At 34.9% G+C, this 19,521-nt stretch overlaps 1 protein-coding gene across 22 annotated transcripts in view; it reads left to right on the forward strand.

The window, feature by feature from the left end:
• Positions 1 to 19,306, forward strand: part of UBR5 (ubiquitin protein ligase E3 component n-recognin 5) — a 104,340-nt gene extending 85,034 nt beyond the window's left edge. For 7 of the 22 annotated variants that reach the window (XM_036436665.2, XM_036436676.2, XM_036436674.2 and 4 more), the window contains 14 exons: positions 811 to 931; positions 1,023 to 1,127; positions 3,557 to 3,800; positions 5,322 to 5,433; positions 6,063 to 6,207; positions 7,350 to 7,480; positions 8,747 to 8,807; positions 10,612 to 10,787; positions 11,012 to 11,096; positions 12,165 to 12,320; positions 13,582 to 13,695; positions 15,190 to 15,334; positions 16,721 to 16,806; positions 18,702 to 19,306. In XM_036436665.2, coding sequence (XP_036292558.1) covers positions 811 to 931; positions 1,023 to 1,127; positions 3,557 to 3,800; positions 5,322 to 5,433; positions 6,063 to 6,207; positions 7,350 to 7,480; positions 8,747 to 8,807; positions 10,612 to 10,787; positions 11,012 to 11,096; positions 12,165 to 12,320; positions 13,582 to 13,695; positions 15,190 to 15,334; positions 16,721 to 16,806; positions 18,702 to 18,914 — 1,894 coding nt within the window. In that variant the 3' untranslated portion in view covers positions 18,915 to 19,306. Of the gene's footprint in view, positions 1 to 810; positions 932 to 1,022; positions 1,128 to 3,556; positions 3,801 to 5,321; positions 5,434 to 5,755; positions 5,869 to 5,980; positions 6,208 to 7,349; positions 7,481 to 8,746; positions 8,808 to 10,611; positions 10,788 to 11,011; positions 11,097 to 12,164; positions 12,321 to 13,581; positions 13,696 to 15,189; positions 15,335 to 16,720; positions 16,807 to 18,701 lie in introns of those variants that run through there. The other 15 variants (XM_036436667.2, XM_036436672.2, XM_036436673.2 and 12 more) reach the window with 13 other exon arrangements.
• The last annotated feature ends 215 nt before the right edge of the window (positions 19,307 to 19,521 follow it).

The raw sequence follows: 19,521 nt of genomic DNA on the forward strand, positions 1-19,521 counted from the left end.
TAACAACCATAAAAGGCAAGGAAGAATTACGGGCTAGAAGGCCCAAGTTTCCTAGAAACAGTATGGCTTGAGCCGAGGTGATTAGAATGTATAGAAGCAGGTGGACTGATGGAAGAATTAGAGGTAGGGAGACAAGTTAGAAATCTGTTATTAGTTCTGGTTAGTGGTTTAAAAAAAAAAAAAAAAAAAAAAGGCTGACGTAGATTATTGCTTATGCCTTTGGGGTGGGGGACGATTGGAAAGGAAATCATGGAAAGGAAGGAGATGCTCATAAAGGCCTTACCTTGATCACTGGAGGAACTTGGGGAAGAAAAGTTAAAATTTGTTTCATGGTGGTGCAGTAAGGAAGTACATGTGACTACTGAAAGAAGTCTGGAGGCAATGTCACTGTAGCAGAGCCACAATCAGTTTACCATGCTGAGTTGAGTTGAGTGTCATTGGAGTGGTGTTATATTTAACATAGTAGAAATTCTGGTCCATTGTGAAAATGTGAATTAGAGAGGTTATGGGAATCACCTAGATGGGGATAGACATTGTATTTTGAAAGAGAAGAGGTAAAATTAAAGTTGAAAATAGAAGGTAGCCTACGGATGTATCCTTACTTAAAAGACAGCAGGAAAAATTGAGTAAAAATGAGATGTTCTGTGAAGAAGTAGCTATAGAAAGTTCTTCATTAGAGAAGATACGGTTTAAAATACTTAAAGCCTCAGAATATTAAAAGACTAAGTAAATTACTGCCATTGGCCAAAAGTCAGGGAATTTTTAGAGTTGGCTAAATTACTTCCCCCTTCTCCCCTTAAACTTCCACAGGCCACAGTGTAGCTTCATGGGGATGGTTATTTCCCACGACATGCTGCTAGGACGCTGGCGCCTTTCCTTAGAACTGTTCGGCAGGGTGTTCATGGAAGATGTGGGAGCGGAGCCTGGATCAGTATGTGTTTTGAGCACTTTACATTCTATTTTGTCTCTAAGAATGTACTTCAGATAATAATTCTGTCATGCATTTTTTTTTTTTTTTTAAGATCCTAACTGAATTGGGTGGTTTTGAGGTAAAAGAATCAAAATTCCGAAGAGAAATGGAAAAGCTGAGAAATCAGCAGTCAAGAGATTTATCACTAGAGGTAAAGGTATTTAGAATTTCTTATGCTATACATATAGTATGCCATTTATATTAAGTTTAAAAACAAAAATTAATCTTGCTTAGGGATATGTGCTGTATAAATCAAAATTTAAAGAAAATAAATAGTAATTACCACATTTAGAAATAGTGGCTGTCTCTGGCAGTTAGCTTCCTAGCATCCTCTAGTGATGATCAGTGAGTTTTTTGTTTCAGTTTCTCTCTCTCTCTCTCTCTCTCTCTCTCTCTCTCTCTCTCTCTCAGTGTCATTAAGAACACATGAATTTAAATGTTTCTGATGGGCTTATTTCATTGAGGATATTATTCCAATTGATGCTCAAATTGTCTCTTCTTTAACTAGTGGGAGTCTGATTCCTTTTTGGCTTTTGAGTCCTTTTGACATGAATCATCTTTGATAACTTCCTTACTTTTTGGTATGTCTCATCTTGTATATACCCCATCACAGACCTTACTTAAGTTAGCCATTTCTTCAAGAAGTCCTTGTTCCTTCTGGTAAGAAATTGTATTTTGAGATTAAAATCTGGGTTCGCTGCCTCCTAGGGTGGTCATTGATTCTAGGCCTTTTGAATGGAGAGAGCTGGGAAATGCTTTTTAACAAACAAAAAAAGCAAACAGAAGAAGAAGAAGAAAATTATGTCCATCCTGATAATCTCAATCAAATTTAAGATTAGGGACCACAAGGTTTTTTTGTTTATTTTCACCTCTTAGTCTTTATTGCCTTATCTTCTAAACTGAATATCCGAATTCTCAACAACACTGATAACTTCACTCATTTGCTTTTACCTTATAGCATACACATATCAGTCTGAAAACCACAGTGTCAACACTACCACGAAAATAGCTTAAGAAGTATTTGCAGATTTTTGTCCTTAGAGCATATCCAATTGGAGATGTACAGTCAAATTACTTTGTTTTCAACTTATTTGGAATATTTTATCTTTATGTGGTTTTGCTACCATCTCCATATAACTGGGGCCTTTTGTTTTATTTTGCTTTCAGCTTTTAGGGATTGCTTTCTCCTTTTATTTTTTTTTATTTTTCATATTGAATGTAAAATATTTGCAATGTTGCAAGGTCAACTCTACAAAGAAGATTTATGTATTCAGAGAAATCTAGTTTCCATTCCTATTTTTATCTCTTTTACATGTCCCCTGCCCTTCAGGTTTTAAATTAAAGTTTATTTCCCTCCTCACTTTAAAAATTTATACTCATGCATGTGTATTCATTACCTTTCTCTCTCCCATTTCCCACCCCGACCATGCTATACATTTTACTCCATCTTTCTTTTACCAGTAAAGCGTATATCCTAGAGATAAAGCCTTAATTGCATGTAGAGATAGTCTGCCTTCATATTACAGCTATTTAGTCCTAGTGTACTGCTAGGACATTGTGTGATTGTATCTGATTTTTTTTTTTTTTCCAAAGTCAGTCTATTGATAGGCATTTTTATTTGTTTCTAGTCTTTTTGCTGTTACAGTAACGAGCGTGATGAGTAAGCCTCCAGTGTATCTCTTGTGGGCTAGTGTATCTTATATTTTACCTAGGTTGAGAGATTCCTAGACATTGAACCTAGATATGGATCAAAGGGCATGTGCATGCATAATTCTGCCAAGAATTGGCAAACACCCCGCATAATGGTTGTATATTTTTACACTTTCAACATAAATACGAGAATAGTTTTGCCAGCATTTTGTCAAATTTTTAGGCTTTACCAATCTGACAGATTAAGAAGTGGCATTATAGTATAGTTTCAATTTATGTTTCTCTTACAAATAAGTTAGACATTGTCTCATATATTTAAGGATATTTCTTTTTTGTGTGAATTCTTTGTTGATGTATCTTGCCCATTTTTTTCCTATTTAAGTGGTTGGTTTTTTAGAATCACATTGTCTTTAGGCAATAATGCATACAACTCATGAATATGTATCTTTGTATTAGAAAGTGCAAAAATTTTCCCTAGTTGTCGTTTCCTTTAACTTTGTGTGTGGTGTTCCATATTTTCTCTTAGTATTTGCTATTTTTAAATTTCTTTTCACACTTCACATCTGCTTGCAGTTTATTCTAGTGCATTCCAAAATTGAATGAATTGCTGTTTCTAGTAGACCTTTTAAGAAAATGTTAGAATTGAGTTAAATTCCATTATCCTGATTTAATACAAGACACTCTTGTATACTTTTGAATGTGTTTATTTGGAATGTATACGTTCTGAGGACTTAAATTACTTTTGTTAGTTATTTAAATCAGCGGTTGCCAACCTTTTGGACCCCACAGACCACCAGTGGTCAGCGGACCATCAATTGGCGACCGCTGATTTAAATTATCAAGAAAAAGCTAAAATTAGATGTTCAGATGTTACATTGAAAATTTTTGGGATGGTTTCCAGCACTGAATTTATTACTTTCTGATATGTTTTTGTAGGTGGATCGGGATCGAGATCTTCTTATTCAGCAGACCATGAGGCAGCTGAACAATCACTTTGGGCGAAGATGTGCCACCACACCTATGGCTGTGCACAGAGTGAAAGTCACATTTAAGGACGAGCCAGGAGAGGGCAGTGGCGTAGCCCGAAGTTTTTATACAGCCATTGCACAAGCGTTTTTGTCAAATGAAAAATTGCCAAATCTAGATTGTATCCAAAATGCCAACAAAGGCACTCATACAAGTAAGTACTTGACAGATAGCAAATAACATAAAAATCTTTTCTTATTTGATTGAAACAGTGATAATTATAGTTATACGTATTTATAGTGAGAGAACTTCAATGTACATTTACATTTTCATATGCTTTCATTCTAGATTAATGATTTAATCTTGTTTACACTATTCTAATTGACAGTTTAGCAGTTTGCCCTTTTGTCACATATATTTTCCTTAATGTTGATGAAAATTATAACTTCTCATTTTAGTTGTTACATGTTTAGGGGTGGTAGGTTGTAAGATCCATGGTACATTTTGTAAAGTAAAACAAAGATCCATGGTAATATACAAGTTCAGCCTCTGTGTTTAATTAGTTCAGATACTTGAGAAGAAATCATGACCCCCAGAGAAGAGCTATTGAACGTATGCTTTATAGAGTTGCTACTGGCTCCCAGTAAGATAATGGAGCTTGGCAACCAAATGTAGATTGGTTGACCTGTGTCACTAACCTCACTGTTTGTATCGTGGTAGTGAGATTTCTACTAACATTTTGGTGTAAGCTCTTTTACCTCCTTTGAGTAGCTGCACTTGGGGATTAGAACTTCTGCCTAAATTTCAAGATTCCAATTAGCAAATAAAAAAGTGAAAATTGCAAAAGGCTTGAGTAGGTGATAATTGGTCATTCATGAATAGGGGACAGAATATTATCAGTTCTGTAGGGGGGAGGATATAATAATTGAGGGGAAGAGGGAGTTACTAAGAAAATCCTGTATTTCACCTAGGCTGTAGATGCATTTTATTGGTATTCTCTAAACCACCACTGTAGAGGCTGAATGAGCTCTAGAGAGGACTGAGGATGAAAAGATGGGGCGCGTACCCCAGCCTTCCATCATAAGTTTTACCATTTGACTTTCTATTTATAATAATGAAAGCATAATATGCTAATTAGACCGGACCGCCGAACAACCTTCTGGACATCCTCCAGACAACCTTCTGGATGAAGCTGGGGCCGCCAGGGCTGAGCCCTTTGCACAAAATTCGTGCATCAGGCCTCTAGTAATCTTATAATAAGAAATTGGCAAATGTAAATGAGAAACCTGGGGAGACGTAATAATTCAAAAATAACTTCTGCATATTCTTTGGAAACCATACTCCGGCTTATATTTATAGTTTTAAAAATAATAATAGTTAATGTTCTGGATGGCCTATAATAGATAAAATAAAATACAAATAATAGGGAAGATGTTCGAATATGATTCTAATCCTAAAAGAAATGTCAGCATTATTTATGGTAAAACTAACATAGCCCAGTTGCTACATATTATTTCACAGCTTTGATGTGACAAGAGGAAAAATTCATTGAACACATACTGAACACCTAATATATGCTAGATACATTCTGCACGATCACCCCAACCCTTAATACCACTCGATGCTCTAAAGCTGCTATGTCTTTCTTACTGTGTTAGGTCATGTCCTCACATGGACTTCAAAGTAGTTGAAATTACATTTATCTAAACAATGTGTATTTCATATTTCCTTCCAGGTTTAATGCAAAGATTAAGGAACAGAGGAGAGCGGGATCGGGAAAGGGAGAGAGAGAGGGAAATGAGGAGAAGTAGTGGCTTGCGAGCAGGTTCTCGGAGAGATCGGGATAGGTGAGATAATTTTGTATCTTTTGTTGAATTCTACCTTTTTGGAAGAATTGAAGGCAGGTTTGTAAATAAAAGAATTTTAATTATGAACTATTTTTTAGAAAATTAAAGTTAATATTTGGATATATATATAATAACTAAAATAATCTCACCATTTTAAAAATGTTCTTTAAAAACTCAGAGCAGTTGAAATTATATTTGCTTTTTATTTATCCTTCTCAAGGACTTAATTTTTGAAATTCCATAGCATTCTTTCTGAAGTTTGTTTTAAAGTTATAATTGTAGTAATTATGTTATTTAAACCTTTCAGTTTTTCTCCTGGTAGGATGATTGGCATTTTACTTTTGACTACTATCTCCAGGAATTATGGATGGGCTCTTGATTCTGGTATTTTAAGGTCTCTTCTCTTAGAATCAAATTGGAATACGTATCGTGAATTTATAGATTTCTAAGTGAAAAAAATTAAATTGTTTCCCAATCATCATCCAGTGTTAGGTATTCTACCACCATGGTGTGCCATAATTGGAACAACCTGTTAAGCTCTGGTTTCCTACCTTCATTTCCTGTTGTGCTGATATTTTAATTTTACAGACAAAGGAAATAAAATCATAATAGCTTTGTTCTTCTTTCAGAGACTTTAGAAGACAGCTTTCCATCGACACTAGACCCTTCAGACCAGCCTCTGAAGGGAATCCTAGTGATGATCCTGATCCTCTGCCAGCACATCGTCAGGCGCTTGGAGAAAGACTTTATCCTCGTGTCCAAGCAATGCAACCAGTATGTACAGTGAAGTCAGCTGCCACTTACTTAAATTAAAGCTGGTATTTTAAAAAATTGTCAGCTCCTGGCAAATCATGTGCTTGAGGACTGTAGTAAGATTAAAGCTTAGGAAGGAACATGCTTCCTAGAGGGAAATTCTTTAGATAGCTTGAGGTTTGTTTAATTTTCCTACCTATGCTACCTTAGCATTCTACCTAAGAAGTTCCTTGTGTGCTAAAGAATTATCTTTTTCAGCCGAAACTGGTTTGGCTTAGTGGATAGAGCGTCGGTCTGCGGACTGAAAGGTCCCAGGTTCGATTCTGGTCAAGGGCATGTACCTTGGTTGCGGGTACATCCCCAGAGGGGGATGTGCAAGAGGCAGCTGATCGATGATTCTATCTCATCGATGTTTCTAACTCTCTATTCCTCTCTCTTCCTCTCTGTAAAAAATCAATAAAATATGTTAAAAAAAAATTATCTGTTTCAAAAAACATATTAGCACACATTGTTACATTTGAAAGCAGACTTTTTATCTGTTATCAATCTGTAGTTAGAACACATTGCAAATACTGTACCTTTCTGCTGATAAATATTACAAGATTTTTATTTTGAATGTTCTCTCAGAGATTTCTTTCATAATATAAAACAAACTGGTTGTGATTTTTATCTTTTACGTAACTATATTAGAAGTTATAGCAAAAGAATAATAAAACAGAAACCCAATTATGTTTCTGTCAGTAAATCCTTAGCCTTATATATTGGCATCTTTTTCTCTCTCTTCCTCCTTCACTTCTCCACTCTCTCTCTTTTTCTACCATTAAATGAAAGAAACGTTTCTGGCATTCTTATAGGAAATAAAAACAGGGAAATTATTAGTATGTTAACTCATGAATATCAAGGGCATTACAAAAAGGCTTACTATATAAATATTAAAATAGCTTTAACAAGGCTGCTAGTGCATGGACTATACAATCCCTACCAAAGTTCTCTATAATTAAGCTTCTATCAATAGTTTAATAAAAAACCTTATTGGATCAGAAGTTTTTGAATTGTTATCTAAGTTTCTTATTTTCTTTTTTCTTTTTGGGGCTGGCAAGATTGCTGATTTAGACAAGAAATTCAGAGAGTAGGGGCCATTAACATTTGTTCATCCTTTGCAGGCTTTTGCAAGTAAAATCACTGGCATGTTGTTGGAATTGTCCCCAGCTCAGTTGCTTCTCCTTCTAGCAAGTGAAGATTCTCTGAGAGCAAGAGTGGATGAAGCCATGGAACTCATTATTGCACATGGACGGTAATTTGTACAGCTGGGAAGGCATTTCAGTTTACATATCAGCTGCTTTATTATTAGGATGTAGACCATAGCTTAGAATTTATAAAGTGGCTATACTTTAAGTGGCTTCTCAAGAGATGGCTTAAAAATCCATGATTGAGAGAGCTGAGTTTCACATTTATAGAAAGTAGAGTTTTAGCATTCCCTTAAGTACGAGTTATTTAAAAATTATAAGAAATACATCTCATATTCTCCCATCAGGATATAGTCCTCATTGCAGAAACTACATACCTCAAGAAATTGGGGTATAGTACTTGAGTTCTTGCCATAGAATGAAATTTCTTTTAGGCCTCCGGATTTATCTCAATACATGGCAAGCTTTTGCTTTCCATTGTGCAATTTATTTGTTTTAATAAAAAAAAAAAAAATTTCTGTTAGCCTTCTTTTTCCAAGGTGACAAGTGACATTAGGAAAATATGTCATATTTATATTGTGCCTTCTATTCTGGGACTACCCTAATATCCAGTTTGAGGTTTTGAGATGTTACTTTCTTTAGATGAAAATGTATTTTTTTTCATAGTCATGATTTCGAATGAGAAACTTAGTTTAGATATAGTACTAGCGATGGAAAGCAGGTAGGCTAATCTCTGAAACTAAACATCCACTTCCCTTATTTCAGACTTTGAATGGTCCAAGCCAAAACCTATTGTTAGAAATTTATTTTCTTTGCTATTACTACTTTTCTTTTCTAGATTTTATGCACTATTTCTTTATTCCTCTTTCCTGTCTTTGGAGGTATCAGCACACTTATAGAGCTCAGCCCATTACAGAAAATGTTGAGAGGATTATACATTTTTTATGAGAAAAAGTTTTGTAAATATATGCAAGGTTTGCTAATACAGTAGTGTTTTCTATAGAATGCAAAGAATATATAATATTGACTGCTTTCTTCACCTATATGGGGTTATGGAGTATGAAGTTACTAGTATTTTAGAATAATACACTAAAAAAATGATTCTAATTGTGATGGCTTTATGAACATTTTTCTGTTCTTTATAATTCTTACCCAAGCTAACTTTTAGCACCCCTATGAAGACCACATTTATTTTGTCTTAGCCTTTGGTTCTTTATCTTGAATCATGCTTGGAACATCTAGTGCTTTTTATTTACTTCAAAACTTAAATGTATTTATAAATTCTTATAAATTTAAATTCACATGCTTTCTCTACACTAAATTCTATAAATGTCAGTTATCTGGAATGTGAAAGGCATTTTGTTTGTTTTTAGGGAAAATGGAGCTGATAGTATCCTGGATCTTGGATTATTAGACTCCTCAGAAAAGGTACAGGTAAGTGATATTTTGTATATGTGCTATTAATAAGCACTTGTAACTTGAATTACAGGAGGGGAGGAAAGCCATATTTATGAAGGAACTATGTCTTTATAAGTAAAATGCTTGATTATAATAGAGAAAAATTACAAAGATAGGTGTCATGTACACAATCAAGTAATGAGATTGGTTTAATTAGGGCTCAATATACTAGTAACGACATTCACTGGCTGCCTCCATTTAATCACAGCCTGAATTAAGCTGTAATTTAGAGATGTCATGAATTAATAGCAGAGGAGAAGTAGTATGAAAGCCTAGAGCTTATTCTTCAAAGAAGCAGTGAGTGTAAAAGATGCAGACAAAATATGATGTGTATAGCAGTTGGGTTTTATTCTTAAGCTACAAAGGACTTCATTATCAGCCAAGATGGAGCAAACCCAGTATATTCTTATCTCTTTCACTGCTTAAATCTAAAAACTCTAGACAAATACAAAATGGAACTGCCTGAGGATCCAGAAAAGGAAACAATAGCAAACAGATTAGAGCAGGAAATCAAAACTTGAAAAAGCAGTTGGTATGGCATTGTTTTTTAAGGAGGGAAGTAAAGCTGATCGTTGCTATTCTGTCTGAGCTAGAAGATAGAACAAAGGCTTTGAGAACTAACCTACAGTGTATAAACCATTGCCCAAGTCCCAGACTACATCAAATGGTGAATATGCAAAGCAGGCCCTAAACACTAAAATGAAAAGTTTTGGAAACTTAATTGGTATTGGAACCACTGCACACAGAAGGTGATACTTGTGATCTGATGCTAACCAGGTTGATTGCCAAAATATCAACGTTCTCTGTGTCATTTTAATAACATCCCAACTTTCACAATTTAATACTCAGAATCTGGTAAAGACTCCAAAATTACTCAACATCAAAGACCCAGGAAAGACTGGCCAATTCTCCCAGTAGATGTTAATTTAGAAATGACCCACTTGTTGGAATTGTCAAAGACTACATCTTAAGTTCTTCCTAGGAAGTAAAGCAGTAAACACTACGGAATGACAAAAATAGAGGTTCTAAACAGAAATAGAAACTATAAGAGAATGGAAGAAAATATTAGAATTAAAGTACAATGTCTAAAAGAAAATACTTCACTGGATAGGTGAGTAGCAGAATGAAGACAGAGAAAAGTTGCCAGTCAACTTGAAGAGAGTTAGAAATTATCCATGTTGAAAATAGAGATTTCAAATGGAACTATTTCAGGGACCAGAAAGATCAAACATTCATGTCATTAGAATATCCAGAAAATAAGGGAAAAAGCTTACTACAGAAAAAAAATATTTGAAGAAATAATAGCTGAAACATCCCAAATTTGATCCAAGGCAGATGTATAAATTCAAGAAGGTCAGTGAACTATAAACAGGATAAACTAATAGAAATATATCCAGACACATTATAATAAAACTGCTTTTTTTAAAAAAAAATAAAACAGCTAAAAACCAGTGCCTTACAGAGAGGGAAATGATGATTTGAAAGACTGGATCTCCCGTCAAAAACTGGGAAGGTTGGAAGAGAATGAAATGGAACATCATCCTTAAAGTGCTTTAAAAATTATTATTCTAGACTTCTAGATTCAGTGAAAAAATATACTTAAGGAATTAAGGTGAAAGAAGCCAGCAGAGTTTCATTAAAATGCTTTTATTTATATGAACAGAGAAGAGGAAAACTAGTGTTGCTCTACCTACCTGACTTGACTTTGAGTGATTTTAAGTTCATATGCTTTGTTTTTAAACTTAACTTTGGCATTTAATCTCCGATGCTCTGTTACTAGGAAAACCGAAAGCGTCATGGCTCTAGTCGAAGTGTAGTAGATATGGATCTAGATGATACGGATGATGGTGATGACAATGCACCTTTGTTTTACCAACCTGGAAAAAGAGGATTTTATACTCCGAGACCTGGCAAAAACACAGAAGCAAGGTTGAATTGTTTCAGAAATATTGGCAGGTAAAATATCTCCCATCTTATATTTGAATTTTCAAAAAATTTCAGTTAGACTTTGAAAAATACATTAGTTTTTAAATGTGTATATATTCTAAGTCATACTGATTAGAAATTGGGCTATAGAAAACTTTTTCAAAATACTGTATGGTTATTATCTCTGTATGTGAGAGGTTATACATGTTTTAGAATTATTTGTGAATTCAAATATTTCCTGGTTTTATTTTTAGGATTCTTGGACTGTGTCTGTTACAGAATGAACTATGTCCTATCACATTAAATAGGCATGTGATTAAAGTGTTGCTTGGTAGAAAAGTAAGTGTTTTAATGAACCAAATTGCTCTTATAATTGTAAAATTTTTCTTTTATAAAATAATAATATAATAGCATACTGTTTATGGCATTAATTTGATATTAAATTTTAAAGCATTATAGCCATTATAAATCATTTTAAAATATTTTTAATCAAGCCCATTATTGTGTCTGTTAATATAGCAATATCATATTGTATATTCTTAAAAAAAACCCCACAAAACCCTCTGACCCTATTGAATTCTTAAAAGTGTCCTACCTAAAATGTTCTTGTGCAAGGAATCACTGAAATAAAAGTTCAGCAACGTATGCTCAGTTGGTATGTCTAGCCTTAATGATGATAATGGAAAAGATCATGGAATCAAATAGATTAAAGTAAAGCCAATGACATGATCTTTAGCAAGTTACTGAGTTCATTTGAGCATCAGATTTATATCTGTAATCTATATTTTAAAATTGTCAAGACTAGGATTCATATTTTGTTTAGGATCAGTTGCTCAGCATAATCATTGTTTAAAAATTAGTGCTAGTTTTGCAAATATGTATTTTTAGAACTTAAAAAATTATACTGTTGACCTTAAGTTGCTTCAAAAATAAATTGTAGTTGTTTTAAAAATTAAAATGTATTATCAGAACCAAAAATTTATTAAACTTTTACCCTTTAAATCAATTATTAGATATTTACTGGAAAATTATTCTTTATCAGTACACTGAGTTGCCAGATTACTATGATCTCTGAACGCGTAATAATCTGGCCACTCAGTGTACTTCTCTTGAGTACCACATTTATTTGATATCAAAGATACTATAAATCGTGCACCTGATCAGTTTTCCCCTTTGCACTGGCTGATAGAAAGCTCAAGGCAAATAGGTGGTTGATCTCCAGCAAAAGTCTAGAATACTTTTGGTACCCATCTGAGATACAAATACACTGAGTGGCCAGACTATTATATGTTCAAAGATCATCATAATCTGGCCACTCAATATATATCTTCAAATTATTCTTTATCATACATTTTAAGTTACTAATAAATAAAGCAAAACTTTTTTTTCATATGATTACTTTCTTAGGTCAACTGGCATGATTTTGCTTTTTTTGACCCTGTAATGTATGAAAGTTTGCGGCAACTTATCCTCGCTTCCCAGAGTTCAGATGCTGATGCTGTTTTTTCAGCGATGGATTTGGCATTTGCAATTGACCTGTGTAAAGAAGAGGGTGGAGGACAGGTAAAGCAATTATATAGTTTTCTGATTGTGGCAAGAGCATTTGGTTGGTCTGTTGTGCTTGTTTTATATAGAAACAACTTAGGTAGATAGGAGCCGAGAGAGAGGGAGATGGGGTGAGGGGGGACAGAGAAAAGACACAAATTAGCAGACAGAGAGATTTGAGAGGCAGAAGAAGGGTTTTTTGGGCACTTACCGTATTTTTCAGACCATAAGACGCACTTTTTTCCCCCCAGAAGTGGGGGGGGGGGAGGAAAGTCCCTGCGTCTTATGGTCCAAATATAGCCTACACATATACTTTTAAAAAAAAGTTTTTTTACTTGCCCGGCTCTGTGTGGTCTCTGTGTGCTTGCCCGGCTCTAAAATGGTTCTAAATGTTGCTGTTTACTTTACAGGGTTGATTACATGTGTTTATGACTGTGATGTTGGGTTTTAATGCACATAAAATATTTTAGGACACCATTTGTTTCAGAATCTTTTTTTCTTCATGTCCCTTCTCTAAAAACTGGTGCGTCTTATGGTCCGGAGCGTCTTATGGTCCGAAAAATACGGTACTTGTTTGTATCTTTAGATACTTGTCAGATACACAATTGTCTTTAGACTAAAAAATGTAGGAAATTGCTTTATGAATTGTGTTATGCAAAGTGCTGAGGTCCCAGAAAATCTCAGCTATCGCTCATGGATTCCAGAGAAATAACCTGGAGGACTGTCTGTGGAAGACATGGGTTTATTAGGAGTTAAATGCTGACTGGGGCAGCTGCTGAGTTCATTTGAGCATCACTCAGACTTTCCCAGTACAAGGTTTTATAGCATATAGAAGCAGAGAAAAACCGTGCATGCAGGGGGATATGCATGAGGTTAAAACACTAGCTGTTCACAATCTGGGCTAACTTTTATATATATAGTATTCCATTATGTTAATGTATCAGTTTTTTTGTTGTTGTTGTGTTTGTTTGTGTGTGTGTGTGTGGGGGAGATAGGTATTTTTTAAAATTTTATTTTATTGTTTAAAGTATTACAAATAGTAGTACATATGTCTCCTTTTTCAGGCTAACTTCTAGAAGCAGTTTCTTAGACTGAGTTGCTGGCCAGGTTCCCAAGGTCTCAGTCTGCTTACAGAAGGCCTTCACTATATTTTCTATAGGGTGGGAGCGGGAGTTGGATCATAGGAAGTGACCCATGTTCCAGATTACCATAATAACTGTTAACTTATTACTGCTTTGACAAAAATGGCTTTTAAATTGCATTGCTGAATTTTTCACAGGTTGAACTTATCCCTAATGGTGTAAATATACCAGTGACTCCCCAGAACGTGTATGAATACGTGCGGAAATATGCAGAGCACAGAATGTTGGTTGTTGCAGAACAGCCATTACACGTAAGTGCTTACTAAAAAAATGTTACTTGATCTGATGAGGCTGTGTGTGATCCTGTGTGGTAAACTAGCTCAGAGTATATTCAACTGTATAAATGGTCAAAAATTTTAAACCAAAGTGAATTTATAATGTAAATTGCACTTGAATTCAGACCTTTTACTTTCTTTGGGTGAAATTACATGAAAAAACCATGTAATCATCAGAAAGTTAATCTGATGGCCAAAAGTTTGGAAAGGATGTTTATGGGACTGAAATGACTACTGTTTTGGGGTCTTATGACTATCCATACTTTTGCTGACTTATTAGTTGGGTTCCTAGGACTCAGAGGCAGTTGTGTTCATAGTTATGGTGTATTATAGCAAAAGAGGAAAAAAATGCATCAGGCATAGCATAGAAGCATCCAGGTGCAGGCTTCCAAAATTCTCCGAGGACATGGGTTATCTCAGAGAGCACTGTTCTTCCTCTAGCAGTGAGTTACAGCAGTATGTGTGCAGTGCTTGTGCTTAGGGGAGCTTGCTTAAGAGCCAGCCAAAGGTTTTTAATTGGAGGCCAGTCCCGAAGCATATTCCTGCTTGCACAACCAGCCAGGATTACTGGAAATCAGACTCCCAGAGAAAAGCACATGTTCAACGTAAATCACCCTATTTGCTCAAAGAGCGTAGGCAAGCTGTACAGCAGGGCTCATTGCCCAGACACTGAACAGCCACATCAGTTAGTAATGTAGGGAATATTCGAAAAACCAAGTTAAGTTCCTAGTGCCAGCCAAGGGCCACCCAGGCCCTTCTAAGAGCAACATCAAGCTTGCCACATTAACTCCCCTTCTGTAGTAAAATGTCTGTTTATGTAGATTTACGTCTGGTAGTGTCAAGTGTTTCTGATGCTTGGGCTGGGAATAACTGTGCAGGCTCTGGATTCATACAGGCAGGGTCCCTTCAGATCATGGGGTCATGGCTGCAGCCCCCTGTGGCTGGGTAACATTAGGTCTTATGTTCTTTGTGCCCTGGTTCCCTCCTCCGCAAGATGAGGATCGGGTTGAGTGAATTCATACATGTAAGGTGCTTAGAACAACTTTTGGCACATGGTAATTTCTCAGTAAGCTTCTAGATTTTGGGCTTGTGTTGGAGAAGTTTGCTTTGTCATTATCATACCTACCTTAGGATGTTGACAGGATAGCATGTTTGGCAAATTGAAGCTATTCTTATTATTCAGTGACTACCCTGTTTGCTATTAATACGGTTTAAACAATTACTTCAGTTAATGACTGGTATATAATACTACTTCACTTTTGAAATGAAGCCCATTCCTGAAACCATTTTCTCTTTTGAATCTATTATTATTAAGAAATAAAAATACAGAACCTAATGTTTTTTTCTCTGGTTTAAAATGAGAACTAATATTTTAGAGAGAGGCTGTTAAACTAAATATTGGGACTTAACAATAAAGGCTACATGGAAAAGTACCAGTAGTAATAAAAAGATGATTTCTGAATTCTCTAGGCAATGAGGAAAGGTCTACTGGATGTGCTTCCAAAAAACTCATTAGAAGATTTAACAGCAGAAGATTTTAGGCTTTTGGTAAATGGCTGTGGTGAAGTGAATGTGCAGATGCTGATCAGTTTTACCTCTTTCAATGATGAATCAGGTATGAAATTTTTTAAATGTTTGTTTAAGGAATAAGCTACATAGTTTGGTCAGTCAGCATTTTCTGAGTTTCTAGTTTTTAGATACATTTACAAGGGCTTTAGAAATGTTGTGTTACTGATGCTTAAAAGTTTTTTTTATATATATTTTTAAACATGATCGAATGATGATGGCTTAGTGTTAGGTTATTTTTTATTGCTTAATTTTCCTAGATTTTAAAGAATGTAAGGTTAGTAAAAATTCCTTGTGGTGAGCAACTGGGTGAAAAGGATTTTATATACTTTTAAGAAAAAACAATCCATCTGTCAGTTCCATTATACTTACCCAATTCATGTCTCTTAAACTCTCTAATTAAAGAATTGGGTCTAGTTATAGGACTAGACCCAAAACACACAAAGATAATAGCAGCACATAAACACATGGAGTATCTAGAAAGGAAAAAGAGATGGTGATGATCCTCCTGGATTAACATTTACTTGAGTGCTTGATTTGCTGCAACTCTTTTTTTCAAAGTCCTATAGTCTAGGAATAGACTTTTTAGCTGTGACTACACAATAAAATACTGGAAGTTCCAAGAAATTCATTATGACAGGATTATACCTATAGTCCAAGATTATTACATACATTTAAGGTACCAAGTTTTCCTCCTTTATTTTTCATACTTTGCATACAGCTTCAGCCAAATTATAGTAAGTTAAATTTGGATAAATTTTCTTGTTTTTCCTTCATGCTTGGCAATATGTAAGTCATCATGTAATCATTTGTGCAATTTTTTAATATAGTGTTTAGTATTTCTCAGGTAAGAATTTGTCTCATTTACAAGTCAAAAATCTAGGAGGGGAAAGAATATATCTAAAAATATTCCAAGTATGATCCTCAGATCAGCAGCATCTGAAACTTTCTAGAAATGTAGAATTTTTGTGCCCCCCACCCCCAGACTTCCCTCTAGACGTAGTGAATGAGAATCCATGTTTAAAAAGATCCCCAAGTGATGTAAAACTCATTAAAATTTGAGAAGCACTGGATTAAGAACATGGGAATAATCATGACTTATCAGATGGAATTAAAATCATGTGATTATCAATTTTGAGATTGATGGTTTCTTATCTTGGTCATCTTGAGTACCATTGACAGTAAGATATAGATAGAGGTCTTATAGTATCCAAATGGTCCTAATTTTCTACATTAGGAATTAGACCTGTATAACGTTTTAATATAATTATATATATATTGCCCTGACTATATATCGAGCCATGACCTCCTGGTTCATAGGTCGACACATAACTACTGAGCTATGCTGGCTGGCTATATAACATTTTAATTATGTACATTTTTATATACTATAACTACTGATACAGTATATTGAATTTACATTCTTCATTCTTAGGAGAAAATGCCGAGAAGCTCTTACAGTTCAAGCGCTGGTTCTGGTCAATAGTAGAGAAGATGAGCATGACAGAACGACAAGATCTTGTAAGTTAAGTTCACAGAATTTGTAGAACAAAATGTAAAAATTTAAAGTACTATATATGATAGCCTTTTGTTTTAAGTTTGGAAAAGTGAAAAGTTGATCCTAAAGTCATTCCAACCTGGAATATATCCATAACCAAATCAACCTGTCCATTCATCTTGAAAGAAAAATCTCCACTGGACCAGCCTTAGTGCTCAGTAATCTAGACTAGACTATTCATGGAATGTATAAAAATGATCACATATCTGGTATAGCCCCGAATTTTATTTGAGAGGGGAAAATGGTTACTTGTACTTTTAGTATTCCTTAATCTTTACATGTGCCCACCCCCTCATCCCAGTATTTCTTTACTAGTGTTTCTGTTTGTTGAGCAGCAGTCCTGGTAATTATTCCCTGGCTGGTAAATTCTATGTAATTGGTTCCATATAATTAGACTTTCCCAATCTTGTGGGCCCTAAAGTCCCTACCAGTGCTAACACCGTATCTGTCCTTGATGCTCTCAAGAGCGCCTACCTAGCTTGTTAGGGTTATATCACTCAGAGTCAGTCTTTGGATTTGGGAACCTTGTTTCCCTGTATCAAACAACATATTAGTTTTGTAAAGCTTACCAGAAACAGAAATAGAAATGATTGGCTATCTTATATGAATTCTTATCCATTCCCTAGTTTTAATTTCCTGCTGCTTTTAAACCAATACATCCTCTGACCAGTTAGTCAAGTTAAATCTCAATGCAGTTTCTACTTTCCCTGGAAGAGAAATGAGCTTCACTCTTTAAACGCCTATATAAAACCTATTCCTAGGGCGCAAGCAGTATATCAAGGTGTCTCTTCCTCTCTTCCCTTTCCCTTCTCTTATTGTTGGTTTTATCCTGATATGTCTGAGGAGAAATGCTGAAGGATGTAAGAATATAACAGGGTTTCTCAAACGGTTCTCCCTTGAATTATTAGTCCTGCAAATTACAGGGTTTCTAGAGTTTCTGGATTTCTTATAAAACTGCTTCAGGAATTATTGCAAGTTAGTTCATTTAGGTTTCCTCTGGAATTTTGGATATATTTGTTTGTTTAGCTATATTCTATAAATGTATTAGATTTAAAAAGCTTTATCTTAGAGATTGGCACTATTTATTGTATGTATATATGTATAGGTCAATGACAAATGGACTGTATTAATAAAAATAAAGATTGTTATATTTAAGTAAAAAGGTAAAGTAGAAGTTAACATTTATTTTATGTCACACAAAATAGATGTGTAGTAAAACGTAATGTTATATGGCTTTTTGCATGGATTTTCATGTACAGTAGATGTTCTCATTAATTACTTTTATAAAGTTATCCTGTAGCACTGAAAATACTGGGTTTTGCTAGTAGATAAAATGCAAAATAACTTTTTTTTTAATTTCTTTATTGGTTAAGGTGTTACATATGTGTCCTTATTCCCCCATTACTCCTCCTATTCCCTACACCGCTCCCCCCCTCCCCCCCCAAAAAAATAACTTTTTTAAAACCTGTGTGGATTTTAAGCCTTTGGCGGCAGCGGCGATGGTGGTGGTGGTGGTGGTGGTAGGTGGGAGAAGAACTGCATTTTTCCATTATGAGGCACACCTAGCAATTTAGCCCCTGGAAAGACCCTTAGAGAACATTTGGTCCAACAGCCTCATGTTACAGATGAGAGACTAAGAGCCTGAAACAGTGTCTTTTTTACATATTTGACCCTTTTTTCCCTTCTGACCCTGAACCTTCCCTTTTCAGTACAAAAAACGAAAACTCAGTTCAAAATAGTATAATACCCTTTTGTAGATTTTAATACAAAAATGGGTCTTTGTGAGTATATTGCCAGAATTAAGAATTGAATGTTAATCTGCTAAAAACCAAAACTGTAATTATATATTCCTGTTTAGGTTTACTTTTGGACATCAAGCCCATCATTACCAGCCAGTGAGGAAGGATTTCAGCCTATGCCCTCAATCACAATAAGACCACCAGATGATCAACATCTTCCTACTGCAAATACTTGCATTTCTCGACTTTACGTCCCACTCTATTCCTCTAAACAGATTCTCAAACAGAAATTGCTACTTGCCATTAAGACCAAGAATTTTGGTTTTGTGTAGAGCATAAAAAGTGTGTAACTGCTGTGTAATATTACTAGCGAATTTTGTAGATTTTTTCCATTTGTCTATAAAAGTTTATGGAAGTCAATGCTGTCACACCCCCTGGAAGTACCTTAAAGAGATAAATACAAACATTCCTTGCTGAGTTTGTAGCATAAAGGACTGAGGAGCACTAGCAACATCTGACTATGATTTGCTAGTTAACAACTTCTGGGTCTAACCCAGCCAAAGATGACAGCAGAACAACATAATTTACACTGTGATTTATCTTTTTGCTGAGGGGGAAAAAATGTAAAATGTTCTGAAAATTCACTGCTGCCTTTGTGAAAGTGTTTCAGCAAAGGTTCTTGTATAGAGGGAATAGGGAATTTCAAAATAAAAAATTAAGTATGTTCTGTGTTTTCATTTTAACTTTTTTATGGTGTTGAATTTGTGGTTGGCTGCAATTGTGTATCATGTATATGGATGGTGTAAAAAGTTATGGACATTCAGATCTTAAAGGTAAAATCACTTTTACCTATAAAAACCACTTATTGCGGTTTATTTTGGCTGCATTGAACTCTAGGATATTAAATGAAATCACTAATATTTTGCATGTAATTGTTCT

The sequence above is a fragment of the Pipistrellus kuhlii genome, unplaced genomic scaffold, assembly GCF_014108245.1.
Source record: "Pipistrellus kuhlii isolate mPipKuh1 unplaced genomic scaffold, mPipKuh1.p scaffold_m20_p_14, whole genome shotgun sequence".
In the NCBI taxonomy this organism is placed as follows: Eukaryota; Metazoa; Chordata; class Mammalia; order Chiroptera; family Vespertilionidae; genus Pipistrellus; species Pipistrellus kuhlii.